Here is a 12095-nt window from a genome sequence, read left to right as displayed (position 1 = left end):
TTTCGTTTTACTATGATTGGAATGCACGAACCGACGGGGCTGCAGATAAAGTGCTTACCTAGCGTACAGGATGTGCCAAAGAGTGTTACGCGCTGTTTTACTGGAACTTGATTGTTAGGAATGTGCGAATTTGATTTTGTCAAATTTTTTGTCCTTGCTGGTTTGGAGAAAATATTTTTATTATGTATAATTGGATTGGGTAGTGAAAACAATTTTACCAGTACCTACATCGACGGTATAACCTGACTAACTTTTGTGAGATTATTGAAATTTTGATCGTAAAGACTTTGCTGAACTACTCCCAGTCTCATTCTGTAGTGCACCATTTATACACAAGTTCCTGCTGTTTATAATGCCTGTTAATTTGTGAGTCTTATGTATGTATGTGTGTGTATTAACAGGCAACCCTATAAATAACTAAATTCATAAAAACAGACAATCATAAATAACAGAAGAATTGTAAAATTACAATCGCCAACGAATTGTAAAAAGAAGGCAGATCGAAACGAGCGCCCGCGACAAACGCGTTTGTCGTTAACATTTGATTATCCGTGTGGCCAAATACGTTATAATAAACCCGCTTTTCCTTACGGCTTTTCCTTACATTATAAAAATCAAATTAAGAAAAAGGTTTATTCATTATGAGATTCTTGGTGGTACAAATAAGAAATACACACACACTTTTACCTGGAATCGAATGTATTTATGTTACAACCTAATAATTAGACTGCGGATCTTTATGCAAAATAAAAAATGTTTGCATTGATGGAAAGACACAGGAGCTAAATAAACATTTCTTTCTTCTTTTAATTATCTCGGTAACGTGAAACTTATACACTGGTAGCCTTAAATCTTTTTCATAGGTCCACTGTTTGAAATTGTACATACCCATTTTTGTCATAAATGCATAAAATCCACAGTCTACTAATAATAATATAATATGAAAATATTATCAAAAATCGACATTAACATTCAACAAATTTCAACTGCGTGTATGAACACTTTTGTAGATCTGTCTATGATTCACATTAAATATTTTCTAACGATAACAAGTGATGCTGTAAAAGGTAAAAGATTGCGAAGTTACAGGATGTAATATTAAGATGAACATCTGTCTTGAATTACCGCAATCGTTGGTATACATGCAAGGTTCGCCCAATATTAAATTTGTTTTAATAATAACGTTAAAGTTCAAGGTATCTTGACTCCAATACTTTTTTAAGGTTTCTCCCGTGAGTGGAAGGAAACAACAGGTATGAGTTTCACAGGTACTCTTGATATTAGTTACCGTAATGTGGAAAGTTGTATCCAACCATGAAACCTGCATAACTTTTATGCCTTGTAAACTGTGGCCGGATGCTGGTTCCCGTGGTGCGCCGCGGTTATTCGCGCGTTTGGTCATATTCGACTTGGCAGTAAACGAAACTTCTAATAATCGCGGGCCAGGCGGCTCTCTCTTTTCCTCAAGGAATCCTTTCCGGAACACAATTCACGGAACGCAGATTGCATTCGACGTTCGCACGCATGAACGCCGCGCCGGCTCGACGGTGCTTTGCATAAAATGCTAATGAAAATGCGTTCCGCCGATACCAATGAGAGCACCTTTTACTTCGAGTCATTCATTCACGCTTGTCGCGAATTTGAAAACAGCATACTTTTAATACCTTCTATCTGGATCTTGCAAAAATTCATATTGACGAGGAGGTACGAATACGAGTTGATTGCGGATCTTATGCATTTATGACAAAATGAAAAGGTCAAATACAAAACTAAAAAAACATTAAAATAAGTTCAGGATATTGTTATTTATTTTCGACTCCTTAAGATGATTAATTCTTTCATTTAATTTCAATTACTTATAGTTGATGGAGAATTTGTCGAAAGATTCGCAGTATAAATACCGGATTTGTTAAAATTAATGCGAACACAAGTTATTTTATTAGAAATGAAAATGATTTCCAATTATTAATTACTATTCCATATATTTACTCTCATTTCTGTGTCTCACAAACACTTTAGATATATTTTGATTTACCAAAAATGTAATTATTATACTACAGCTCACTTTTTTCGCATCATGTTTAATTCGCAAGTAAACGATAAGACCGTATAGTAATATCTCATCACTGCCTGTGCTGCAAGTAGAAATGGCGTTCATGAGTCAGACACACATGTTACTTTCAGCAGAAACATCCCAACGTTTCACAAGCATTATAATTAGTTTTGCTGAGTATCAAAAAACACGCATATGTGTAAAATAGTTATTCTAAATGGACTTTTCGAAAATTATAACTCCTATGAAAATACTAAAAAAACTTGCACATCCTCAAAATAAAGAATTACCATTAAGAAAGTAATTAGAATTAACAATCTCAAGTAGTAATTAGTTTAACGTCAACCAGGGAAAGGAAAATGGCGGTCTTTAGTAAAGAAATTTCACATCTTTTTATTCAGTAGCAATAGGATAATCAATTTACAATCATTTTTGGATGTTCTATATACGATTATACACATTCTTTAAAACAAAAGAAATTTATCTAGAGCTACATATTTTCTTTAAAAAAAACGAAGTGAATTGGCTAGCGCTAATTCTATCTACCTACCCTAAATCCTGTCTTTCAATTCTCGCACGAAACACCCGCAATATTGGTATTGCTGGATAAAAGGTAATTCCTCGTGTAAAACTAAATTCAAAACATAGAACGCGCTTCTTTTGTCCGTGGTCCGTTTTCGAGAGAACTCAGTTAAAAATCACTACGTTTTCGTGGTTTCCAATGAATTGATTGGCACATCTGTCTATTTTTCATTGTTTCTACTTATTGTAAGCACTATAGGATAACTTTCCCGTTGTTTTCCGCTGAAACAAAACCCCAGGTCAAAAAATTTCACTCTATTCATTCAGGTAACATTGACGTCATACACGGTTGCATCGTGGCGACCACGCCCTGTGTATATTGATACCTAAATTTACATGGCTGGCGTTAATTAATATTAGAGTCACGAAACAACGGAATTTCCTGGGGATTGTTCAAGGACTTCGTGCGACGTTTATTACAACATTAAACAAAGTTGCAAATATTTTGCAATTTAAAAAATATTTTCACAATTCGATAGCGACTTAGTAACCTCCTGACTTGATAGCAGAGTTGGGCAAAAATTTAATCAACGATTGACGATTAACTTCATCAATTGATTGAATCAATCGTCGATTTTTCAATGATTAGCTTCCTTAATCGTACACATTAATCAATCAATCTTGGTTAAAATTTTAATTGATTACTACCCAACTTTGCTTGATAGTTGAAAATGAAAATGTGGAATAAATAGATCAATTTATTTACTAACAGTGGATCAATTTTCTACTAACATTCAAATCAAAATTACTAAAAAAAGCATAATAAACGCCTGAGAACTCGTTGGCAAGGACGCAATATTTCACAATAAACATTCTAGTCGATTGATACGTAGAATCTTTATTTTTATACAACAAAATATCGTCGTTTAAGTGACTGGAAACATTACTACTAACGGCGCAGGGTATTTCAATTTATTTTCATTTAACAAGTCTCACCAAACGAACTTTTACGCGATAGCTACATCTCTATTCCATCAAATCTACAAATTTTTATAGGAGGTCGTTTCGCCGGTGATATGTAACGGCGCTGTTCAAAGATTTAAAAAACAGATGAACTCGTAAAATATTTCACAAATGTCAGCTCTACGTTTCCGGTAACGGGTTCAAAGTAAAACGAAAATAGTAATAACAGAAGCGTTTTTCGTGGCGAATGCAATAACCGGCGTGCAGCGCGACAGCGTTGATATCGCTCGCTGCGAAATCGTTGCTGATTAAAATACACGGACAATCGATTCGAACAATTTTTGGATCATCCTGTTCCATTTAATACCTGACTGGCGTCGGTAAACATGTTACACATGTTATCGCGCATGCCGTTCATTCGTAAACCTGTAGGATCATAATACTAAACAGACAAACGTGCCTCCGTTCAAATTGCGAAGAATTTCAGCCAGAACGATTTATCACGAAAAATTAAAACTTTCGGATTATTCGAACACGACCTGTTAACTTTGATGAGCTTTACATATACAGTATTTCTTCGTACTACGATTTTGGGCACATCCTGTAGATTTAATTAGTTAAATGATGATTCTGCCAGGACGAAACAATTTATCCCGAAAATTTTCAAATTGCTTGAACAGTCTGTCTCAATTGTGATGAGCTTCACACATAGTTAAAACATGTCCGCGGGAGAATTCTACAAAAAAAAAAAAGAAGTTGGGAGCATATAGTCAAATTTGTTCACCCGAAACCTCGTTTTCGAGGAAATCAAAATTAAATATTTGTCAAGCACACGTACACTTGGCCAACTCCTACCTAAATGTAGATAAAATCGACTACGGGTTATTCCACATATGAAAATAAGTCAGGAATGTAGAATGGGGAGCTTTTGTTCGAGGCTTCATTTTCTGAAAAATTGAGTTTGAACATGTTCCGTTGGGATTTAGTCGACTGCCGGTGTGCTTGACAAATTTTTAAATTGGATTTCCTGGCAAACAAGGTTTTAAACGAAACAATTTTATTCTACATTTTTTACTTATTTTCACATGTAGAATAACCTCCTATCGATTATACCACGCGCATTCAGTCGGGAGTTAACCAAGCGCACGTGTAACTCAACAAAATTCCAAATTCAATTTTTTGAAAAACGAGGATCAAGCGAAAAGGGTTTATTGTGTAGTACCGGCTTATTTTTTCATGTGGAACGAACCCGTTAATAATTGCACCATAATTTCACGAGAATTACAAGGAAAATATTGGATGAATCGATAGAAGTTTTACGAAGCATTAATAACAATTAAATATCACTTATATAAGTATTGATCATAGTATATTTAATGACATTAAAGAATATTATCAATATGTATGCATTTGTAAGGACTACGTTGAAGAAATAATAGGGAGAATAATTCATAGTGATATATTACAAGAACTAGAATCTCAGCGAACGCGTCAACAGGTTACAATATTACCATCCTTATATAAACTCGCGCAGACACGCCCAACATTTGCATTGATGACGTGAATATAATATATCGTCAGAAGCTCAAAAGCTGTGCTTTTCCCTGTAGCCACAATGGCCACTGGCCACCTGTTGCCTTTCCATTTAAAATTTAGGTGTGACGAGACTGTCATCGCCTTAGGTACATGTCTTCGTAAACGTCTTAAGAGGAAGATTTTTCCACGTTCCGAAACGCGTACTCTAATGTTTTTCCTTGCGAGGAAATTCTCCCCTAACGACAATGTGGAAGCAAGTGATTTTTATCAATCTTTTTCTATCCCTTGTGGTAATACAACACTAGACCTTCTGCGTTACAAAAAGGAACTCTTGAAGTACAAAAGTATTATTTTTTCGGTATAAAAATGAATTTTCAAAATACAAAAGTATTCTTTTTTAATCCCAAATCTTATTGTTCGGATACTTACAATTCTTGTAATCCATTTACAGAATGTAACCATTACTAAATAATTAATTGGCTTATCGATTTCGGATAATGCTTCTTCACTTTGGTACCTATACCTTGAAGGATTATAACTAAAATTTGTAATATATTTTTATTACATTATAGATAATGTAAATATGTCAAAACATATTTTCTGCAATCCATTGCATATTGCAAAAGTTCAAAGGGTAAAAATGCCACAAAACATTTTTTGAAATATTAGGTTGTTGCAATAAATGGAGCTCATATGACAAAGTTTCTTCCATGAAACTCAGTCCACGTCGTACTAATATAAAATAAAAGAACATAAAGTGACTAAAGAGCTTATATCACGGAATTGTATTAACCAAAATATCTTTAAGCTGAATTTACCTTTCAATTTCATGCACAGTCAACGTAAGATCATTATAAAATTTCGCACAAGCACGTAAATTTATAACGCAGCAGTACTGTACACTTTGTCGGAAAAATACGAGATTTTAGAAAATGATGGTGGCTTTGGCTCGGTGGAAGTAATCCTATTGCAACTTGTGCCACTTCGTCTCATGAAAATTACAAAGCGAGACGTCGGGCAGGAATATCTGAACCTGAATTTCGAACTCGTGCTTGTCACAGAACGACAATTTGTATCGCGAAAAATATGATCATGATACAATAAATCCTGAAGTCAATTCTCCACAGCCACCACTGAGCCAATACCATTTGTCGTAATCTTTCTAGTAAATTATAGTACAATACTATGTGTGCAATTTTTCAATCCACTGATGAATTAATTTAGTACAATATATTACATTTAATATATTCGTATTATTGTAACATAATACAAATAAATGGGTGAATCAAATGTGAATCATTTATTCATATTATATTTATTGTTTTATTTGTATTATATCAGCATTGTTCCTCGAAAATAAATGTAGAAAATTGTTTGTTACTTGAAGGATCAATTATGATTTATCTTGCTATTTTGATTTTGTATAAAATTTGCAAGATTTCTAAAATGCAGTATTTTTAGAATATTAAGATCATATTTATAACATTATTATTATTGATGTGCGTGATTCTTTTTGTTTTTTAAAGATCCCACATTAATATAAACATAGAGAGAAATATAATAAATTCTAACGTGCTGAGCGAATGACTGAAATAAGTGTTCGCAAGAGAACATTTTAAAGTTGCAGTAATTATGCATAATTCGTAATGCGTACCTGAAATACATAAATGTTGCAAATAAATAATTACATTGTAGGATTCAACGAGGGCTCAATTAATGTAAATAATAAATGTGTGTTTCAGGGTGCGTCATCCAGCTTAGTGGTAAAATTTGCAGATACTGAGAAAGACAGACACTACAGACGCATGCAGCAAATGGCCGGGAACATGGGACTCCTTCACCCTTTTGTCTTCAATCAGTTCGGCGCTTACGGCGCTTATGCTCAGGTGGGTCACATTACCGTTAATGGTTCTCGCGTTACCACATTACCGTCTGGTTGCCCTCGTTATCACGAATCACAACCTGTAATAGTTTCTGTCTTGTTAGAAATTATCGACGACATTCGATAATGCTCTGTTAACGCCGCGCAACGGTAATAGGAGACGGAATTTCTTGTTTCTCTCAAAATATTTCAAACAACGAAACGGAAAACGCGCAGAATGTTATATTATCGGGTTACCCCTACGTCTACGTAGAAACAGAAAAATCTGATGTTTCCATAACATTTTTATGCGAAAGCCATATACCTGAAACACTTACGCCGATTTATTAAGAAATTTTGCTTCCGATTAAGATAAATAATTTTAATAAAACTATAAATTGAAAAAAAATCTAGTATCAATAATCTGATCATTCATTATATGTAGCAACCGCTTTCATAACGTTACATCTATTTTTCTCGAAATAGCATTTTCAGAAATGGCACGCAACATATTTTGAAAACCAATAAATCGAAATGGCAGACAATCTGCACAGTTATTTTTTATACGATGTACATATCATAGAAGTTTTTTCATGTCTACCGTAGTTCTTTTTCGGAAACAGAAAACGAACAATTTCCATCATCAGTATGAAAGGTTCCGGTTTAAATAACTGGCACATTTGAACAATTGTAATTTTCGAAATCAGCTGCGAGAATCACACGTTCTATTCGTTCACTTCAAAGCTAGATTTTTGTGTGATTTGTTCAATTCATAAAAATGAATTGACTTCAATTAAACCGTTGATTTCTAAAAATTTGGTGTACTCAAGGGTAAATTTTAAAAATTTGTAGAAATCGCATTTTTAAAAGTTTTTTGTGTCCGTCACAGGCGTAGGTAACCGATTTGGAACGACAGCTCATTTCGGGGAGCAGAAGTCGAATATTATGGGTTTAATCGATACTATATGATGTTCCCACGCAAACGCATTCGACATAGAAAATCTATTTACAGCAGCAAGCGGCTCTCATGGCTGCTGCGACAGCACAGGGGACGTACATCAACCCGATGGCGGCGTTAGCCACAGGACAATTGCCGCACGCGTTAAATGGCATGCCGAACCCCGTGGTCCCACCGACTTCCGGTAAGTTCTTTGTGTCTTCGACAGCGTTTCGCCATTTACATTCGAAACGGTCAGCGAAAGGCGGCCCCGGTAAAAATCGCAAGCACGATCGTTGCATGCTTTGATCGCCGATATCATTGATAGCTAGAAAGTATAGTACAAACACCCTCTCTTCTGGCCCCCATTACGCAACATTCGCATCGAGAGGGTGAGGAGGAATCGGCTAGTCGGTTGATTTCCGGAAAAACATTCGGACGAGGGTTGGGGGTAGAGGAGGAGCGAGTTCGGAAGCGCACATACACACATATGTACACTCTGCCGGGCAATTGCTCCGTTTTACCGACGCAAAACTCTTTCTTTATCTTTCCCCTTTCATCCCGCCCTACCGTTTTGTTCCTCGCAAACCTCGTAGCAGCAGCAGCAGCGTACAGTCGGTTGGCTTATAACCGGCTCGTAAATCAATACAACATTTTCACCGAGCGTGACTCGGACGAAAGATATTGCCAGTACCGCGAAACTTTATCGAAAACTCGCCCGAACGGGAAGGAGGAAAGCCAAAAAGCATAGTTCTTTCTTCGCCTACACCTACCACCCTTCCCTTCGGCTCTCTCCTCTGTCTTGCTCGCACCAGATTCGCTCAGTTTCCCTATCCCCCCGGCTTCCGTGATTCGCGAACACGCACACAAAGTGGAAAAAGGGAGGGCCGAATGGTACAGACACGAGTCGAGTAACCGCGGAAATCGGCTCTCCGCAAACGTTCCGACATGCAGTCACTCGCAGATTTGTTCGGGAAAAGAGGTTACAAATTATGCAAACTGTGTTGCTATAGGTCAATTCACGAGCGACATTTTAACAATGTACAATGGGTTAGAACTAATTCAAACCTATATAATTTATTATTCTAAAGACATTTATTGTTCTAAAATGTTAGAGATCATGCTGTCCAGAACATAATTGTACAGATCGTTTCACTTAACCACAAATAAATTTATTCATATACTGTTTGTTTTGTACAAAAAAATGTTTCAACCGGAAATTGATATTGAAAAACATATTTGAACGTTTGTCCTGCACACTTGTGTTGAACAGTATTTTGAGCAGAAGTTACATACGTTAAAGATTAACTAAAGAATATCTCAGTAATTATTAATCTTCAACCCCATGTATGTACCAGTAATTTGTTACTCAGTATTCAATATTGTTTCGAATCGCAGGCTCTGTGATATAAATATGAATTTATTATTCAATATTTACACATAATGCTCCTTTAAAATGACGATGACTCTCTAACAAACCCATAGGTACATTCACACAAGTTTCTAGGAATAAACGATTCCTGGACAAATTCTCGTCAAGTTGCGCGATACTTACACCATGAAAGCTGACCTAGAAGTTTAGTCTGCAATTCCGGGATCAAATATTAATATCATACTTCATGTTTATCAAATATACTTCTGATTTACGAAATTCAAACGACTCAAACAGACAAGCTCCCACTTAATGGCCAGAGTAGGATTTTAGGTGACCAGTGATTCGCCCAGTGTCCTTCGTGTAGCTAGAATTACGGTGTTGAAACGTTCAAGTTGTGAAGGGTAAATGATCAATTCGCGTGGCGTTAGTTTGTCACGAATCGTTATTAGTCCTAAGATCGGATCAACATTCCTGCGATCTGCGGATCATACGGATCCTCAAATACGGCGCGAGGCATACGGATCACGCGTAAACCCGTTTCCGGCGTCCTACCAATTATACGGTATATACCGTAAATCGGTTGACAGGATGTACAGAGGAGAGGGCAGCTAGCTAAACGTTAGACAGACGCCGTGAGCATTTCCGATCCGATCATGCCGCGCGCCGGGACAGGGTGACCGAGGTCGATGTTGTAAGAGCAAGAGGGTGACCGATGTGTACTGATCAGGTTTGCTCATAGGTACCGGTACAGGACAGCCGGTTAACGGGGCGATACCGTCGTTACCGTCACCAACGATGCCGAATTTCAACATGGCTGCACAACCTACCGGTCAGGCAGGTTCGGATCCAGGTGTCTACACCAACGGGATACCGCAGACCTACGCGGGACGTGAGTATCAACTCAGGCGCAGTGTGCCGCCCCTGCGCAATGCTCGGCCAATCGACGCTGGACTGTATTATTCTGCGTTTCCGACGATAACCAAGTAACCTCGCCCTCGCACTTCGATTCTACGCCGCCAACCTACGCGAAAAGTTTGCATTTTTTTCCGAAAAAAGAACAAACGATCGTAGACGCGAAACTACGAACATTGATTTTTCAATCGCACGCTTTCCGTATAGGAAATTTTTCGCTTGACGATCATGCTGAGGGGGTTGTTCGCGTTACGAATGACTATTTTTTTTTTACGGGTTTTTGGACCAGTCACAGGTGACTGAGTAGATTTAATGACATTATTGTTCGGTGAGGATTTGCGTTGATTTGACACGCCATGCGATGATACTGATCAAGTAGTGTTCACTACACTTTGGTTTATTTATTGAGGATCACGCGAATAATCTTATTTAACCTTTACGTTAATATTCGAAATTTTCTACGGCGATTTGTCGCGTATTTTCATGCTTCGAATATAAATTACTTTTTATTGATTGCTAATCGATTGTTATCGTATGTTAAATATTTATATGTTTTTATTTCTAGAATTTCATACAAAAACTAATTGGTAAATTCGTGAAAATTTCAAATATTTGAGCATCGTGTTTACCGGATACAGATTAAATTTCTGATTCTTCAATCGATACATTCAATAATAATTAATGTACTACTGATATTGATCAGCTCTCAGCATCATGTTTCATTGCAGTTTATTGTGTTCCGTTTCTCGTGTTCTACTTCGTTTACTTGTACGAAATTGTAGTAAACCAAGTCTTCGCGCTCGTTTTACTATATGTGTTACGTTGTTTGGATGTTCATACGAGAGTGGCCCAATTTTTATTTTCAAAATCGAATGAAATATATCATTTTTACGACGGATATTTTCAATTTATCAATGAAATAGATCAGATTGAAATGTATTGAAAGGGTGTTAAGGGTGAGGTCGGTTTACTAATTTTAAAAAATCATTAATGATTTACGTGGAGATTATATACCTTTTAGTATTAACTGGTTGACAAAATTTTTAAAAAAAGACTGGGCTAACTATTGGAACTGAATGTTTAAAAGATAGTGTTTTTATCGTCTTAAAGTTTCAGAAACGATATTTAATCGTCTTTTTATATGATCGACGTTGCATGATGTTACAGATGTTACCATAATCTGTTGATGATTCAGATTTTTTAATATACGAGCCTCCCTAGAAACTGAAGATCAATTTGATATTCACTTTTAATATTGAAAACCAATTTAGTAAACAGTTTATTACTGAAAACCAATTCATATGACAGTCTTCCACCCAGCATCTCAATGTAATCATTAAACTGCGGATTTTATGCATTTATGATAAAAATGGGTAGGTCTAAGTTTTGACAGTGAAAATATTTGAAGGATTTTAATGTACTGCTATATTATATTTTCAACCTATTAAATATACTCAACAAAAAATTAAATATTTATTTCACCCCAGCTTGTCGCAATTCAAGTAGAAAGTTTTCATTTTGCATAAAGATCCGCAGTCTAGTAATCATAAAAAAGGAGTCTGTGAACGGTATCGACATATAGCTCATTCTAATGATTTGCCCCATGTCTACGTTTCCGTTTATCACGTCGACTGGTTCCAAGTAAAATCAATTCGCGTTTCCGAGGAAGTTTTGTCGCGTGAAATTGTCGGTATAATTCTAAAGATATCCAAGAATGTGTAGGATAGCGTGCGCTATCGATTGGTCAGTATTGCGAGAGGGGCCTTAGACGTAGGTCTGTCCCCGATAAGAGCTGAGCTTACTGAAGTGTAGATGGCCTCCATCTGTCCATTTCAGCACAAGGGCTGCCCAATGGGGAGGCGGCACTCCAGCATGCCGCCGCGTATCCCGGAATGCAAGCCTACACCGGTGTCGGTAAGTTCTTTTTTCTCTCTCT

General features: G+C 36.6%; 1 protein-coding gene across 29 annotated transcripts in view; it reads left to right on the top strand.

Annotated features, from left to right (window-relative positions):
• The window catches only part of Bru3 (CUGBP Elav-like family member bruno 3), an 887603-nt gene that overhangs the window by 847927 nt on the left and 27581 nt on the right, over positions 1 to 12095 (top strand). For 22 of the 29 annotated variants that reach the window (XM_076439398.1, XM_076439414.1, XM_076439397.1 and 19 more), the window contains 4 exons: positions 6817 to 6960; positions 7948 to 8077; positions 9975 to 10136; positions 11972 to 12073. In XM_076439398.1, coding sequence (XP_076295513.1) covers positions 6817 to 6960; positions 7948 to 8077; positions 9975 to 10136; positions 11972 to 12073 — 538 coding nt within the window. The remainder of the gene's footprint in view (positions 1 to 6816; positions 6961 to 7947; positions 8078 to 9974; positions 10137 to 11971; positions 12074 to 12095) is intronic. The other 7 variants (XM_076439422.1, XM_076439412.1, XM_076439411.1 and 4 more) reach the window with 4 other exon arrangements.

This window comes from Lasioglossum baleicum, chromosome 15 (assembly GCF_051020765.1).
Source record: "Lasioglossum baleicum chromosome 15, iyLasBale1, whole genome shotgun sequence".
Lineage (NCBI taxonomy): Eukaryota > Metazoa > Arthropoda > Insecta > Hymenoptera > Halictidae > Lasioglossum > Lasioglossum baleicum.
The sequence above is the reverse complement of the archived record's forward strand: the minus strand, read 5'-3'. Positions and strand labels throughout refer to the sequence as shown.